This window comes from Ciconia boyciana, chromosome 9 (assembly GCF_034638445.1).
Source record: "Ciconia boyciana chromosome 9, ASM3463844v1, whole genome shotgun sequence".
Lineage (NCBI taxonomy): Eukaryota > Metazoa > Chordata > Aves > Ciconiiformes > Ciconiidae > Ciconia > Ciconia boyciana.
The window spans coordinates 14,968,188-14,986,441 of NC_132942.1; the positions used below are offsets into that span (position 1 = coordinate 14,968,188).

The 18,254-nt window shown below is 40.4% G+C and overlaps 1 protein-coding gene across 1 annotated transcript; it reads left to right on the forward strand.

Moving 5' to 3' along the window:
• Window positions 1-11,446: 11,446 nt before the first annotated feature.
• Window positions 11,447-17,598, forward strand: CCNG1 (cyclin G1). Its single transcript, XM_072873290.1, has 7 exons — window positions 11,447-11,674; window positions 12,465-12,728; window positions 13,795-14,048; window positions 14,650-14,728; window positions 14,811-14,909; window positions 15,151-15,345; window positions 16,014-17,598. Exons 2-6 carry the CDS (start codon window positions 12,465-12,467, stop codon window positions 15,340-15,342), a joined length of 888 nt encoding a protein of 295 aa, XP_072729391.1. The 5' UTR covers window positions 11,447-11,674; the 3' UTR covers window positions 15,343-15,345; window positions 16,014-17,598.
• The last annotated feature ends 656 nt before the right edge of the window (window positions 17,599-18,254 follow it).

Consider the following 18,254-nt stretch of genomic DNA (forward strand, 5'->3'; position numbering starts at 1 on the left):
CTTCCCTTCAGCAAGTTGTCTTGCTTTTCTTGGGAACTCAAAAATCATTCTAGTGGGAGGTTAAGTTGAAAGTCCTCTTTATAAAAATATCTCCCTTCACAGTCTTTTCTGTTATTTCTCAGCTCTGAATTTATAAAAGTAATTCCACAACATATTCACTGAAACACCTAATATAAATATACCAAAGCTCACAGTCTTTAATGAGTGTTACATTAAACATGAATAAGGACTATACAAATCGTGTGCCACTACTGCCCTCATTCGGGAGAAGTCTGAATCTCACATTCTTGTTTCTCAAAAGACTATGGTTTTCCACACAATTATTTTTATTATTAGTTTTGATAGTATAGATCTGAGCATATGTACTGTCATTTATGTTTTCTTTGAACTTGAAGTGTCCTCTCCTAAGAAGAGGGGTTTCTGTTAGATCCCTGAGCAAGACAGGGAGAAAAATCTGCTAGGTACACTAAACCAAAAACAAACCAAGAAACCCACAGCATTTGCTTAGACACGAGTGATCACAAGCAAGTGATTTCAGTGCTGAATCCATCTACACACAAATGCAAGTACCAAATATATTAAAACAAAATAAAAGCTGAAAGCAACTTGGATTCAGATCACACAGAAAGATGTATTAGAACAAATAATGACAATGGGAATAGTTTAAATATGCTCCACTGTTGTTCATAAAGGCATAATTACTCAAAGGTGGATGAAAAACAAACCTAAGGGGGGAAGGGGGATCAAAACTGCTATGGAACAGACATGATTTTAAAAAAATGTATCAGAAAAGGCAGAGAAATGGAGGCTTAAGTGACAAGAAAAATTTGGTTAACTGTAATTTTAAAGAAATTGATGTGTCAAACAATAAGGAGCCAGATCAGTTTAAAGGAGCAGGAGGAGTCTAATAGCCTTGGCCCACTACGACACAGAAACAGTAGAATGATCAACAGAAGAAATGCTTATCAAATATTGTTCTGCTCTCCTCTTCAGTAAATCACAGCCCTATCAAAATAATTTTGCATTTTAAACAATAAAATTCAGCTACTAATATTTGATTTATAGAAAAAAACACTTGAAATGGCTCTATTCCACAAAATGTACATTCATAAACAGTATTCTGTGCTATTAAAGTCAATTTCTAAACACTCCTAAACAAGCTGGAGTCATGATAATATTTTAAAGGAAATACAGAGTGTTTAGTCTAAATCAGTCCCTAGTAATATCATTAAATATTTGCCATTTATTCCTTCAATGCACTACTCATTCAGTCCTCTTCACACAGAAACTGATTAAATCATCCCTTTCCAGACTGGTAGTCCAGTCTCTAAAACTGGCAGCAGATTCTAAGACCCACAAGCTAAATTTTAACTGTTTAGTAACCAATGCTGGTTTCTACAGAAAATACTTCTCTCAGCTTTGTTTCAGAACTTATAAGGGAGAGGGAGACAAAAAAGAGAGAAGTCAGTGAGATTGCTCACACACATTTTATTTATTTAACCAAGGAAGAATGCTTTCTGTGTTTTCAACAAGCACAGCCAGCAGCTTTGGCCAGCTGCAAGCAAGTTGCAGGGCACTTAAACCACTACATAATTACCAAGTACTTCTACGGTTATTTGAGCCTGAACAAAGTGATATCAGAGAGACCAGTAACCAAAAAACTTTGAACTCCAAATACTGTAATTTAAGAAAACTGTGCCAAAAATAAGTAGGGACATGTATGGGTTGGAGGGCAAGGTAAGGGTGGCACTAAGGGGACTGCAGCAAGCTCTTTCAATTACCAATCTTCAGAGCACCTCTATAACCTATTTATTAAAAAGTAAAAATAAAAAAATAGACTACCTCTGCCCCCTCTGGAACCTGCTTTCCAAATGTGGAGCACCAGACAAGCAGGACAACAGGGCTCATGTTTACCTCAGATAACACTCACTCCAGCTATATTTGTGTGACATTTTACATTCACACATTAGGAAACAATGACTATTTCTGGACTGCAAAATACTATCTGAAGGACAGACAGATTATATACCATGCATTCTAAAGTGACAGGTTGCTATGGTTTCCCACTGCAAGAAAAAGTTTGCTTCATTAGGTTAGCTGAAGATCTCCCCTACTAAACCAAAACAGTCCATTGGGGAAGCAGACTGTCCTTTAAGCACAGCTCTGCCTTTGTGAAAACCAGTCCATTTTTTCTCCTAAAACAGCTTTTGAAAAGAAGGATGTAGCTCTGCACATGAACTGAAATATCCTAATGCTTCATGTTCTGAGCTGTGTACTAACCACCGAGTTCCCACAATAGCATGGACGCTAACTGACTTGCAAGCTGCTGCACTCTAAATCTATGGTTTGGAAAAAGGTATTTGACTCTTAATTGTTTAGACTACTACCTGAAGTACTTAACTCAATGATTTGGTAAAGCACAGTAGTGATTACAGTCAATTAGTAGACCCTCTTATCTTGAAAATCCAATACAGATAACAGGAATCAAACTATTTCCTGTTAAAAAAAGATGTATCACTTTACTGAGGCATTGTGAGAATGAGTTATTCCAATCTGACATGAAGCAATCTTCTGTATACTCAGATTATTTATGGGACACTTTGCAGAGCGTAACAGAGCTCCACTTTTGAGAAAAACAGCAGCAAGATTTATTGGAGTCTTCAGCAAGGTACAGGTATGGGCCTGACTTGAGAGGCTTCTTCCTTTCCATCAAGCTAAGTAAGACATTCACAGGATCCAACTCTTAAATATACTGTTCTACTGTCACTTTAATTCAATGACTTAGAAAAAGAATAAGTTTCAACTGAATCTCCTCTCCAGCCTAACTTGCCACAGAAGTGCTAAAGCTAGGCCAAGAGAGGCCATTCACGTGCAACCAGGAACAACAGCCAACACATCTGTGTGGAAACACACTCTCAATCCCATAATTTTAAAGGTAATAAAAAGGAATTTGCATTAGAATCATGAGACAGTTACATTAATCAAAAAAACTTAAAATAATTTCACCATTTAGTTCATTTATTTGCAAATACATCTGAGTTAATAACTCGAGGTTGGATAGAACTAGAGTCAGAGGAAAAAGCTTTAAGCTGTAAATATTACTCTATAGTGAAATCAAGGCACTAATTACTAAAAAAAAAAACCAAACTGGCTGAGAGATCAGATCCTGGGGGTGGGGAGGAGGATCAGCTCAGAACATGACTGAATGGTGGGAAACCTAACCCCGCATATCAATGCATTCAATTCCAGGGCTTCAGAGAGCACCTAATCTTTGTGACACAAACCCAATAAATGTGAATTCCCCTGAACAGTACTGCCAGGGTGTTACCTCGCTTTTGGAGGGTGTGGCAGGGAGAATGCCTTCAGCCCATTAGTTTTTTTTTCCCCCAACAACCTTTTCTAAGTATTTTTTCTTATTTCCAAGTACTACATGACCCATCAGTGACCTGCCACTCAAAAACCAAAAATATTTGTTCAGTCCCTCTCTTTGGGTTCATCAACCAAGCATGGAACAAAAGATCCCCAGGTATTGCTTTTAGCAAATTATTTTCAATCATTTTTAAGCCCCTGAGCCCTCAATTAGTCTTTCAAGTTGCATTCATTTGGGATTTACTGAAAAGTAGATTTTTTTTTTGTAAAAAGCTTCTGAATTTCATTACTTTGCTTCCTAATATTTTTTCTTAATGAAAATGACAAAACACATATTTCCATGTTCTCAAGATGCAGCTAATAGGGTTCACAAACTGGTGTTCCAGGGTAGTCAGGAACAATCAGCTCATTATCAGTAAGCCTAGAGCAACTGTGCAGCACTCACAAAATTATTAGAAACATTTAGTCAGCAAGCAAAAAAAAAAATTGAAACATGAAACACGACTTTGTGCTGTCATGTAATGACCAAAATATTTCAAACAGTTCTCTCTGAAGCAAACTAACACTGGCCTCAGATTGCTCCTCACAGGGTGATTAACAAAAATACACAGACCTTTGCAGGCTTATTAGTAATCAGAAGTCCCTGGTCTCAGCTTTCCCTGTCTATTCAGGAAATTACTTTGTGTTCTGAATCCAGCTGACACTACTCTTCGTAGAGAAGCAGTCCTGAATCTTGTCAAAATGGGAGGAAACACCTAGCTGAAAATTAAGGGCAGAGAAGATTTTTTAAGTTTCCACCACAGCATCTAGGATTTCATACCCTTTCATGCCCTTTTTCATACCCTTTCATGCCCTTTTCTTCTAGGACAGCTAACTACACACTAGTCCTCTTTATGATGCTTGTTGATCATTTTAACAAAGGCTGGAGGGAAGGGTTGTGAAACAGCAAAGAATTTTCCTGAATTACTTTCAATTCAAATACTTTGGGGGTAAAAGAAGGTTATTTTTAAAATCAATGCATCACAAAAACAACTCAAAGAGATCACAATAAACATAAGCAAGCATACAAAACAGATGCCAGATACATACAAGAGACTGAGGCATTTAGATTACGTGTTACTTCTATACACTAATAAAAGAGCTAACAGACTTCTATTATCCCTCTCCAAAACAGGGGTTTGTGCATTATCATTGCAATCAAGGTGCAGAAACACACAATAGTCTACTTAGCTCAGCAATTTCACATAAGTATGCTGCGATAAGTTTTCCAGTTTGAAAAAGCAGATATCCTGTTACTACCTTTTAAATTTTCTTTATTGAGAAAATAAGGGGAGAAGAAAGCATGGAACCGATGTTTGACTAAGATCAGTAGAAGAACATCAAGTAAGAGTTAATGCCAACTTCTAGATCCATTCCAGGTTTTGGTATTTATGGAAAGTGTTACAATCTCCATATTCAGTCTGACAAAGCATCCTTCTCCTAATTGGTTTATAGCAAGGAAATACAGAGCTCAGTGCCTTTCTTTTTGGCCTGTAGAGTTCTTTCTGTTTAAAAGCTGAAGAACACAATGGAAAGCAAAAGTCACAGTCAACTTTTGAAATAATTTAATCTAAGTTTCAGGCAAATCACTCAATGTATCAATGTCAGGGCTAACTGATGCCCCCTCTGATCTCCATGGCCTTTCTTCTCCAATTAAGTTTAAACATCTAAATCCTTTACATTAAGGAGAGTGGGAGTTAGATGCATAAACACCTTTGAGAACCTGGATCTCTGTGAGCTTAAATGAGGCCTTTGAAATTAGAATCCCACAGTTCTCCTGTGCCTATGCTGGACTTTTAAATTATGAACAGACTTTCCCTAAAGCAGGTCCAAACGGCTTAGAGACTTGTCTCCTTCGCCTCCCAAGCTGTATTCACAAGCGCTTGTGTTTAAACCCATCCAAGAGATCTCTGCTCTCTCCTCTGACATATTTGATATAACAAGCTTCAGTAAAGGAGTAACACCGGACAAAGCAAATCTCTTACAAGGCTTCACATTTGCTTGGGAAGCTTCACCTCTTTCCTTTTATTTCCCTTTCTTTCTCATGTGCACTTCTTTACAACTATGTTCATGAACTAACTCAATATAATTACTACAATAAGGGAACAAGCATGACATAACTACTGACAACTGTAATCAAAACTCTGATTCTCCTTGTGTGTGGGGGTCTATCTGAATTTTATATGAAACACAAGAGAAGGGGCAGGGGAGAAACCTTTCCAGCTCTTACAGTAATCTTTTTTTTTTTACTGAATTCCCAGCAAAAATAGTTTCAAGAAGCTTTATGTTAATTCTGATGCTATAGTCATAAAACATTACATGGTGAAGTGTGAAAAGCCAGCATTAACTTCAGTAGTTGTCTTGAGAACAGGGCGATAATAGATACACAGGCCTCTTTCCACAGAGGGAAAAAAAAAGTAATAGTATTTCCCACTCCCAAGGACTCAGACTGCATACACACATTTCTCCAATTAAGGCAACCATGTTGCATTGCTTCCTGATGTTGTTCAGGCAAGTCAATATCTGTTTGTAAGCCATCACAAAATAATCATATTTCTGCTACAGTAGAAATTCCTCTAACTGATAACAACAGGTTTATAGTCTCCAAAGGCCTTAACTATAGGATCTGTCCTCTGCCTATTAACCATAAACTCTTGATTTTGTCCAGAACATCTCACAGAAGAGGAAGCCGTATTCATTTCAGCAAATACCCTTACAGAATAATTTTTTAAAGTCTTTATATAAACATGTAGGGGGAATTGTGAATGTTACTTAACATAAGTATAGTAGAAGGATAATGAGAAAGATATATACTAAGAAGTACTACGGCTTCCCTATGAAAACCTGCTTTAGATTAAAGCTCTTTTGTTTATAATGATACTATTTACAGCAAGATACATATAGGATTTTTCCCTTTAATACAAGGCATTTCTAGACAAAGTGAAGTGGAAAGGACACAGGATTTTCTATAGAATCAGACAAAAGTTTTGAAGACCAATTCATATAGATGAGAGCACCAGGGAGCAGCATCGCTCCACCAGGGAAGACTAGCCAGAAGCTGAGGACAACCCTGGCAAAGGCAGGGCAGGACCTCACCAACAAAGACACCACCCCACAGCAGAGTAAGCAGAACCGGTCTGGTGACAGCCACAGGCTGCACTGACAGTCCTGTGATTACCAGACAAATGAGAGGTGACAAGGCAAGTCCAAGGTCAATCTGGGAAGTCCAATCAACAAGTCTGAACAAGCAGGGGACAGGGCTGACCACAGTCCTTCCTAGACCATACCTCTGAGCTTAAGTGAGGCTCCTGGACCCCTGGGCAGGGAGTGTGGGTGGAAGTCCCAGGTGAGGCTGGTCCAGGTAATTAAGACCAACTGGTGCTCTCTGACTCTAGCAGTAGGGATTAAACAGACATTTACACAGACTTCTACAAGACATACAGACATAGATTAAATGGAAAAGAGGTGAAGATACCACTCCCGCAACTATCCACTCTGCTTCTATGGCAGGATCAGCACTCATCCCTGCAACAGTCCCAGGACAAGCACACTCCTCAGCTTGGCACAGCCATATACACTGGGATCAATGTGCCTTCAGCCACCAGACCGATTCACAAGAAAATTGGATGTTCTTGCCTCAGGAATGACAGCCAGCAAAGAGAGAGAATAGACCTCTAGAAGAGAAGGTGTAACACCTTTAGCTATCCAGTCTTAATCCTCTATCTCATATTTGCCAGAGCTACTAGGGAACAGCTGCAACACTTAAGAACTTACTGGTGCCCTCACCATTTGCTCCCACCCTCTTGAAAAGTCTTCTACCCACGCACAGTAGACTGCAGAGCAGATGGCGATACGTGCACTCGCTTCAGCCACTTCAGCACAAAGTCTGGTACCTTAGAGCAAGCAACTTCTCACAGCTGCTGCCCAAGGGGCTAACAGCAGCCTAGACTCTGCCCCAGGGATGTTAACAACATACACTGATGAAGGTGTTTTGGGCTTCCACTTGCTAAGCATCTAAGCCCTAGGAATGTTTTTAAATCAAAACCTGTACGTTACACTTAATTGACATAAATCGGTTTTCCTTAGTATCGCTTCAGTCCAGAATCCTTATTGCAAGAACACAAAACAGGCCAGTGGTTTTGGCTGCTGTCAATAGTTCCATGCAGCTCCATGGCCCACTGCTTTTTAGAGTTCTCAGTCTATTTTTAACAGCAATTTAAGAAAGAAAAGCTATTTAAAACAAGCAGCATAAAAAGAAGTATCATTTGCTTCACATGATTATTATGTGCATAGTAATGACAGGAAGACTACTGCAAATGTTTTCCAACTCTTAAAAAAAAGAAGAACGCTTCCTTTGCAATATGTAATTTTGAATTTTAATTTAGATAACTCAGATTATTTACTGGCAATAAAAATATGCATATTCATGAGATCTGATTTACTATAATCTTTATTTCTAATGTTCTACATCTGTGAATACTTGAAGTACTTGAGTTTGCATTCATGGGCAATTATACAGGAATCTCACAGAGTAGCAACAGATTGATTTATAGTTAAGAGTTTGTAGCACAGAAAGCCAATTCATTTTCTTTCAGAAGGGCTGTGGCATGAGATCTGGGATTGATGCTTCCACCCTCATTTTTGAACAAATTACTTTTTCTTGTCTAATAGACATACAAATCAAGGTCATTATAATGAGGGTCAAAACAGTGATTTTTAGATGCATTCACTCTACCAATAGTTAGCAAAGGTCTGAGGAAGAAAAGAAAGTTAAATAGACAGCAAGTGGAAACCTAAAATATTCTATGCAAGTGAATGGTGCTTTAGAGGGGAAGATAGACTCACTATTTGGTCATTCTACCTTCATGCCCAAGGACTCCCTTCAAGTTCCGTTATGCCGACTTCCACTGAGCCTTCTAGAAATCCAAGCACTTACTATCCAAAACACATTTTTCTTAAAAATCTCTGCATCTCTAACCACGCTTCTTCCTGGTCTTGCCTTTTCTGTCATTCATTCCAGCCTTCTGAAGTACAAAGATTCTTCTAACAAAGCCAACTTCAATTAATTTCCAAAGGTAAGTCATAGGGAAAAATGAAACAACCCCATAATAAATCAGTGATAAGTACAATGGGAGAAAGTAGGATGAATACAGCTTTTGATGCATATACTAAGTAAAATGATAAAGCTCATTGGTGCATGAAATGGTCCCTCTGTTTGACACTCACACTCCTTCAAATGAAGGAACATAACTGCAGAGGCTTCCCAGGAAAGCTGCTCCCTCATCTTCCTCTCCTTGTGTGAGAACAGACCAAGGAATACTGGTAATGACAGCCATTAACACAGAAAAGGGGAGGATATGCAAAGTGCTTTTAAAATAGAGTTTGGATCACTGTATTTAGAGCAACTCAGGCTAACTGTTGCTTTGGGAAGCCTCACTCCTGGCAAAAACATAATGCTCTTGCCAGTATTTCGCCACTGTTCCTAAACAGTAGAAAAAACCACCCACACATACAAACAACTTTTGCTGAACAAAAACATATTACAGCTAATCTTTATTTTCCACACAGTCTGCTTTAAGATGAAAGTAACTCCACAGCATTACTCCAAGACATATAATGAAAACAACTGCAGTTTCTCTTAGCTATAATGCAAAGACCTACCTCTGAGAGCAAATCCATGACCCTGTTCATTTCACATAGAAGGGACCAGAATTTATGTACAACAGATCATAGTTTGTTGTTGGGCGCAACTATATTAGACATATCCATGGCTGACAAAAGTACCCTGTTCTGAACAACTGCAGTATTATTTATCACATCTGTCAGCTAAACTGTCTCATGTGAGTAGATACATGCCTTTTTTTTAATCTCACAAATATTATGCTAATTTTACCCCAAAGGGCTTTAAACTCAACATGTCCTCTACTCCTGGCAGATGTGACAAGCTCTAATGTTATGAGTATTATAAAGAAAACACTGTGCTATAGAGGAGGGTAAAATACTGCCTGGAACAGGTGTTGGCTGTTTGCAATTTGCCACCACTTAAAGTGCAACTCATCCTCCCTCCATTTTTAAAGATAGGCATAAAGCACATTAGAAATAACGCTTACAGCAAATACAAAACAAGCACATTCATAAGCAGAAAACGTAGACAGAAAAACACTTGTCTCAGAGGACACAGGATGACTTCTTTGACTTGTGCATTCAGTTGTAGACTATCAGTAGAGCTAGCTAGAAGTGGTGCCAGGAACGCTGCCTAAAGGCTTAATAAATCATTCAGCCTTCCCTTCAGGAAGATTTTTGAACAACAGACAAGCTGATAGACTTCACTGAAAAAAAGCATTCTTCTCAGGGTAGTTATCACCTAGGCTGTACTGAAGTCTTGGACTTCCTGAGAGAATTTCCAAAAGCCATAAAGCCCACCTGGGTTTGAACTCTTTCAAGCCCTTCTGAGATGCAGAGAACTATCTCCCATCTGCAAGATGCATATATCATTAATATCTATATATTTAATGGTAAAAAAAGTTTAGGGCTGCATATCACCTCATTTATTAGTCACATATCAACATATATTCTCTTTGAGGAGTCAGAAAATCAAATATAGCTGTTTGCCTTCCTAAAAACCTTGCATTATAGAAAATGTAAGTTCACTCCGTAAGAGAATTTTAAGTCTTTCAACCAATTCATAGTAATTATCACAAAACAGCTTCAAAGTTTTAGCCTGAAGTAGAAATAACAGCCCAATAGTTTTAGGAAAGCAAGTTCTTAAGCACCTTTAACCCATTTGAAAGACGCAGCATCCATTATAGGTCTGCAAAATACCTCCCTCAGCCATTTCTCAGCCTTGATAAGACACTAGTATTCACTTTTGATAAAATAACAGGTAATGGAATATTTATTAAATAAATAAATAAAAGTCTTGGGCGTCAAGCGTACCCTGAACAGAAGCTCTCTATAGTAAGCAACTCCCTTTACTTGCCTAAAGTCAGTTCAGAAGTAGAATATTTTCTGCTCCTGGAATAGTTTTAAACACTGTTTTAAGCATTTTCAACAATACCATATCTTTTCCAGTTCTTATAACATAACTACATATCTCAAATGAAAAAAGAAAGTTTATACACAACCTGACCTGATAGCTACAACAAACTAGCATTAACTTCCACCAGCTGCACATTCACCTTAACATAACCCTGAGTAACTCCTGTCAGTTTTCTGAGCAGAAAGAATATTGGTTATTTCACTCAACCAAACACACACAAACATGGAAGATGAAGGCAGACATATTTATAGATAGCTGCCTGAATCCCAAACAAAGCTTGCCAACTCAGGCTGTTTTAAGCAAGAGGTTGATTGGGTCCGTTAGTCTTGACCTTCCATGAATATAAAAAAACTATTTCTGAGGGACTGGAAAGTGTTTAAAAAACCCACCTTACTTATCTATACCTAAAAGATTTCAGCACCATAGGAGGCGGGAGGAGTCACACAGCTAACTCCCACCAGTCCTCAGCCCACCAGGAAAACGTTTTCAACTCCCCTGACCAGAAAATCCAGCAAGGAGCTGTAACAAGTATTTAAAGGTCGCTTACACAAGGGCCTGGGTACGCAGACAACAAGCTTTCAGCTTTCCAACGAGTGGCTGTACCGAGACCCTCGCAGCCCCGGGCGTGGGGCAGCTACCTCAAGCAGGAGGCAGCGGGGCCACACCTTACCGTGGCCGTTGCCACAGGGGGACACAGGCTGCGGCCCTCGCGCTCAGAGGACGAAGCTACAGCAGCGCGGGAATTCCGCGAGGACTCGGTCCCTTGTGCTCTCCAGCCCTGGCGGCTTGAGGACGAGGGAAAAAGCGACATCCTCCCGCCTGCCTTCGGGATTCGGCGGGACGCGGCGCTGGGACGTGGCGGAGAGCACCGCGCGGAGGCGCCACCAGAATCTACCACTGTGCTAGCCCTACCTGTCTCCTAGCGACGGCGCTCCGCCCCTTCCCGCCATCCGCGCCTCGTGATTGGCCTGCCTGTAAGTCTATCACCCTCTCAGCCCCGCCGCCCGCGCTTGGCGGAGCGGAGCCCGGGGGCGGTGCGGGACGGGGTGGGACGGATGGGCTGTGTGCGGGGCGGCGGCTGCATGGCGTTCTCCCGGTGGTCGCTGGTGCCCGAGGAACCGGGCAGCGCTTTAGAGTGACCCCTCGACGCTGCTGTGGTTGTCGCTGCGAGTCACACCGGCTCGGGGCCCTCCCCACGAGAAAAAGGAGCACGGAAACAGGGACAAGGTAAGGGCGCGGCGCCGGGCCCCACCAGCAGCGGATTTGGGCTCCTCCGCGCCGTGCCCGGCCCGTCTGTAGGGCGGGCGTGGCCTCTCCGTCCCGCCGATGGAGCTGACAGGTCACTCGTCCGCCGCTGCCGCCGCCCGGCAAAGCCCCCGAGGCGAAGAGCAGGCCCGGGCATGTCCTGGGGAGGCGGCGCGTGCGCGGTGCGCGGCCCCGCTGGGCCCCGGCGCCGCAGCTGGGCCGGGGGGCGAGCGGGGGCGCGGCAGGGCCCTGCCAGGCGGTGGGAGCTCTCTGCGGGGCTTGGGGTGTGCCGGCCACAGCTGCGGGCACCTTTACGTGGCATTACCCGGGGTCCGGTGGGCCTCGGCTGTGAAGCCCTCTGGCCTGGTGCTGGCTTAGCTGTGGTGTCACCCAGTCGCCGAGGTGGGCGTTGTAACTCTGAAGTTTGAGTTGAAAAATTTATTGCTGTGAGTAGAAGAGTGACTGCACCCACCCTAGCCTCCTAGCAGACAGGCCTGGTCAGGCCCAACTCGCTCTGTACAGGGGGAGCTTCACTGCCTGCACACGTTGTGTGACTGGCTGGTGACCGGGCCGAGTACTGATGCCCGAGCCTATCCGTTCCAAGTGTTCCACGCGTGTTGCTAATTGGCAAAAGTACTTCGACTTACAAATGAGTAGTCCACATACCAACAGAGAAAGGAAAGTTTCTGTCTTTGCTCTAGGGACAGCTGTAACTTTGTAAGTTTTTCCCCTTTTAGCTGTTTGATATGCTGACATTTGTTTCTCCTTACAGATGATTGAAACACTTGTAAGTACTGAAGCTCAGGAACTGCTGTACCAGCTCACAGCCCTGTTGGAACAGGAGTTAAGATGTCAGCCAAAGGCCTCTGGCCTGAGACTAATTGAATCTGCTCATGATAATGGCCTCCGAATGACTGCAAGGCTGCGAGACTTTGAAGTGAAAGATCTCCTCAGCTTAACTCAGTTCTTTGGCTTCCATACAGAGACGTTTTCACTAGCTGTGAATTTCTTAGATAGATTCTTGTCAAAAATGAAGGTATGGCTTTTTAAAGTATAACCTCTCAGTCATTAGCTTCTGTTCATTGCAACCTTGTTCTTACTATAAGTTAGAACATCTTGCTTTTACATGGCTAAAGGTTAAGCTCCCTCCAGAGATTCTGATTGCACAAGAGCTAAAAAATGGATTTCCCTGTTCAGATTTTAGTATTGTTAAGAAAGCTGTTTCCTCTTTCAGAAGAGAAGGAAGAGGGCATCAGTTTCAACTTGAGGATGCCCGTAGGCTTGGAAATGCAGGACATATTAATGGGTTAGATCAAGATAGATTGTCTTGCCTGTTGCATGTATACAAGAACACCTTAAATTACTTATTTTACTGCTGTTTCAACCTACTTGTAAGCCTCGTGTATATCAAGAGCCTTGGTGCTGTTCAGCACTTAGAATCTGGAAGTGGCAGGCTGACCTGGGTCATTGTTAATCGTCTAACGAGACAGGATTACCACTATACTATTTGGTCAAGAACAAAAGCTTGGTTTCCTTGTGTGTTAAAAGAAAAATGAGAAAGCTACATGGAGTGGATAGGAAAATGATGATTTGAAAGACTTCTAAATCCAAAATTAGCACTAAAAATGGGGACTGTAATACCTATAGAATAAAATAGGTGAGTTTATATATATAAGTGTACATATATATGTGTGTGTGTGTATAGAGAGAGAGAAAAAAAACTGATTTTTTTTTTTTTTTTTTTGCGTAAGCCAATAAGTACAACAAATACTTTAAGTCCTAAAAGCTTCTGATTAGGCTATTATAGAATCTCATTAAGCAACCAGTTCTACCTCAATCAAAATATATTGTTCTGCAATCTTGCTTTTTAGATGAATGAGGCAGAACTTGTACTGTGTAACGGTCTTCTCATTTAGTTAAAGATAAGAATGTAAGCAGACAAAAGACTGATTCCTCAATCTTCAAAAAACAGAACAGCCCCTCCGCCCCCCATAATTTTTTCCTAAAATACACTGGTGCCTATATAGTTTGGTAATTACATGTTGAAATGGCTGATCAAAGGCCTTCCTCTTTGAAAGTAACAACAATTTACTTTTCCTTAGGTACAGCCTAAACATCTGGGCTGTGTTGGACTCAGCTGCTTCTACTTGGCTGTGAAGGCATCAGAAGAAGAGAGAAATGTTCCCTTAGCCACTGACTTAATTCGAATAAGCCAGTATAGGTTCACTGTTTCTGATATGATGAGAATGGAAAAAATCATATTGGAGAAGCTGTCTTGGAAAGTCAAAGCTACAACAGCCTTCCAGTTTCTACAACTATATCATTCACTCATTCATGAGAATTTAAGCTGTGAAAGGTAAAATATCTAATACTTATTTTGCTATGACTGCATATGATCAAGAAGCCTATGTAGAAAAGTAAGCAGGGAAATTATTCGAGTAATTGGCCATTCTGTACTTTAAAAAAACCACAAACTTTCCCCCTTTATTGGTAAGTATCATAAATGTGAATATCTGTAGTTTAATATTATTTTAATTTTAAATTTTGTTTGCATAAAGTGATTTAAAGATTATTGCTCTCTGAGCCGAAAACCAAACTTGCTCAATAATGATGGTATAATAAATCTCTGCTTATGCTGCACTAAGTATTGCCTCATTGCAAAGATTTCAAAATCTGGCTTAGAAAGAGATTCCTTTTGCTAGTAAGCATTAAAATTCCTTGTTGGTAAGCCTATTTTGACAATGCAACTCTCCCCAATGTAACACAAGATTTATTTTTGGCATTAGGACTGCCAAAACTGAACACCTGTTTGAATGTAACCGTAGAACTTCTCGGGACAAATGAGGCCTTTGTTTAGATAATGAATATTCTCACTGCTTCTCTGAGTTCCCAGGGTGGTGCTGCCTTGATTAAGCTTGCGTTCTTCTTCTACATTCTCTTGTCTGTTTTTACTATAGGAGAAAATACCTTAATTTTGAGAGACTTGAGACCCAGCTTAAGGCATGTCACTGCAGAATCATGTTTTCTAAAGCCAAGGTAAACATCCTGAAAGCTCAAAGACAATGAGACTACTGAAACTTAACAAAGCCGTGTTTAAAAACGTTTTCTCTCTCTCCAGCCTTCTGTCTTGGCACTGTCTATTATGGCACTAGAAATAGAAGAACAAAAACTAATGGAGTTGACAGAGGCTCTGGAATTTCTGCAGTTGCATTCCAAGGTATCTATAGATAAAGTTTCAGGGGAGGAAGGAAGAAGAATGCATGCAAAGGCCTAAATAGTGGGGAAGGGGGAGGTCCATTGGCATACTGGTTTCTTTTGTGGCTTGGTTGTTTGGTTTTTTTTTTCCATTTGGCTTGGGATCTTTGGCTTCCTATCTTACGTGAAGAAGCTGAAAGCTGAAAGTATGAAATAAGGATTTAATGACTTATTAACATATGAGATTCTGACTTGCTATTTAGATAAACAACAGAGATTTGACCTTCTGGAAGGAACTGGTGTTAAAGTGCCTTACAGAATATTCCTCGAGCAAGTGTTCCAAACCAAACGTCCAGAAATTAAAATGGATTGTGTCTGGACGTACAGCACGGCAGCTTAAACATAGCTACTACAGAATAACACACCTTCCTACAATTCCAGAGACCAGCTCATAATAGGTAACTCCTTGTAAAATCAGCTACTGATAATGTAGAAGTAATTAGCTGTTAATTACCTCAAAGTTTCTTATTCTATATAGGTAACCTCTTGAAGACATGTAACATAAACGTAGTAGGCCTGTCATAGAGGCTGGTCTATTCTTGTGTTCATGCTTGAGCCAGTGCTGTACCTAAAGAAGTGGCAATCTAATACATGAACATTGGAGAAAGAACTGATCTTCTGGTGTGCTGTGGGAGCAGAAATGTGTTCTACAGACATTGGGCCCTCATTCAAACTAAAATGTGGAGTAAAAGTGGTAAAAAGGCCGAGAAAAAACTTGGCTTGTTCCTATCCTAAAAAGAATCAGCTAAGAGGAAACAGTTGCCTATTAGAATTAGTTTCTTGTAATTATTCACTTAAACCACTTAAAAGGAAGACAGTTTTATAGTTTTACTTGTATAACTGTCCATTTAGTAAAGTCTAAAAACTGTAATTCAGTTATTCATATTACTGGTTTTTTACTCTGTACAAATTATGAACTACTTCCCTATCTAGACTTTATTTCCAAAGGCTACGTATTTTCTGTAACAGCTGTCTTGCTGTTGTCTTGCTATATTAAAGTCTGATGCTTTGTTTGGCTCTTATAGAAAGCCCTTCAGTTAACTGTGGTTTGTTTGATTTTTTTCAGGAGTACAATAAAATGAGGCGAGAACCATCCTGTGACCTTGTCAACAGACACATGAATATTTGAGAAACAAAGTCTGAAACACGATCTTAATAATGAAGAACTCAACTCATGGAAAGAATATGTAACATTTCAGACTAAAGATCCTTCCAGCAAATACATTCTTTTCATGATGATTACAACAATATTCAGTGTCAGTTTTCAGTCTTGTTTGTTAGACTGTTTACTGTTCAGTGAAATACCACAATAGTGATAAAAGGAATTTTAACACCTTATAGTTTGTAGAGCAGCTTGTGTAGTCTAACCTTGGTTTACTATAACTGCAGGTGCTGAATTATATATTTAATTTTAAAAATCTGGTTCACTTTCCAAAGATTACGTGACGCTAGGAAAACATCATGTGCAGTAGCACAGTGCTGCAGTGTCTCAATCAAATGAAAGACTAATCCTGCTCAATATTGATGACAATAGCAAATGCCTGTTAGTCCACCTGACATGCTGTTAGGGCAGTGTCGTGTGTCCACGTGTTCCTGCTGGGCAGGGCACTGGCCTTCTACCATAGACACACATTAAAAACTAGGCTATGCGATACCCACTGAACACGTCAGGCAGCTAGAGCAGGAGAAAAGAGAAACCTTATTTCATTGCCTTGTAAAAGGTAGTCACTAATACAGCATCAGTAACCTGTATTTTGTAAGAGGTGTAGTTTACTGAGATTACGAATTATTTCATAGAGTGTAAAAACTTCATGATACCTAATGAAGGCTGAGGGAAAGTACTGGGTTACCTGCCCCAAATGTGACATCAGTTTTCCAAAGTTTTACTGTACAAGAGGTAAATGCTGATCCTGAACAGGTGCATTTTTACAGGCACAGTAGGAGCAGGGCTAATGCCCCATCTTGGCCTGTACGTAGGAGCAATCTAGTTGAGAAACACTGAAGATTGCTTCAACTCTGATCTCCTTAATGGTAGGCTTCATAAAATACAACTGTTTTTTCTGAAGACCAGATCAGTACTTGAGGCATATCATGCTTCTGGTGCTAAGAAGGAAGTGAATAGTAAGAATGTATTATTGTATGTAAGATGAATAGAGGCGGTGGGGGAATGTTGCTAATGACCTCTTGAATTCTGCATCACTGTGGAGCAGAGGCTGTTAGTGATAGGCTGTTAATAACGGATTGCCATATGAACTGACTTAGTGGAGAAGGAGAGATCAGAATGTTCGGAATATAGTGTGGGCTTAGATGTTAGCCAACCAACTCTTTCCCCTTTATGGTAATAGCTGAGGGGGAAAACATTCTTTGCGTATCTCAAACTAATTAAACCTTTCACAGAAGACTTCATACCAAAGCTCTATACTGGACAAATCAAGCCTTCTCATGAACGCGATTGCACCTCATAACATGTAATTGGGTTTTGCATCTGCCAGTGCTATCTGTGCATTGTGCTGGCCTCTGAAAAGCATGCAAGTGATGTGGACAAAGGTGTGGTCAGCCTACTGGGAGAGATGGAGAAGATGCAGTGTGCAATTCTAATTGTCATGTCTCAATATTAAGATATGTACCTTTCAATTAAACATTGAAATGTGCTTAACAGTGTAACTTTTTTTCCTGTTTGTTATAAAACATCTTAGTAGGAAGTGTACAAAGTGACTTGTAACTGAACAGTACCTGGAAAACTTCCAGACAGGAGGTAAGAGATTATGGAGATTTTTTCAAAAAAATTTTTTAAGAGGTTGAAGCTGCATGCAAAAGGCTGGGGAACCAACAGGAAAAACTCAAGGTTCTTGATTAAAATTATTTCAACTTGGCCCACGATTACTCTAATTCCTTTGAGATGTGAAAGTGTCAAGATTGAAAAGACTGACTTAAGTAGTTTAGACTGTTCAAATTTGACTTCAACCCTGCTCCATTATTTATCTAATAGTATGTGTCACCTGTTTATATACATTGCAGTAAATACATGGATGGTGCTTGCTTAAGAGAATCTGGCACTCGGACTTCTAATCCCAAAATGTGAGGTTTTGCACTGATCTGAGCATCCCAGTTTGACTAGGTATGAGTTTAGCTGTACATTTCTGTGCCTAACTGACTTGGAGCAGCTATGGTCCTTTTGATAAAGAGAGCACTGCTGTGATATTACTCTGTGCTGATCTTGAACCAGATGCATGAAAAAATGCCAGTAGACTGTCCTCCACCCATTTATGTAGCAGAGTAGCACTCAATAAGTGCACAGGATTATTTC

Coding starts and splice junctions, on each gene's coding strand:
- CCNG1 (XM_072873290.1), top strand. CDS start 12,465: ATGATTGAAACACTTGTAAGTACTGAAGCTCAGGAACTGCTGTACCAG. Junction 14,049..14,649: donor GAGAATTTAAGCTGTGAAAG/GTAAAATATCTA, acceptor TTTTTACTATAG/GAGAAAATACCTTAATTTTG. Junction 14,910..15,150: donor TTCTGCAGTTGCATTCCAAG/GTATCTATAGAT, acceptor CTTGCTATTTAG/ATAAACAACAGAGATTTGAC.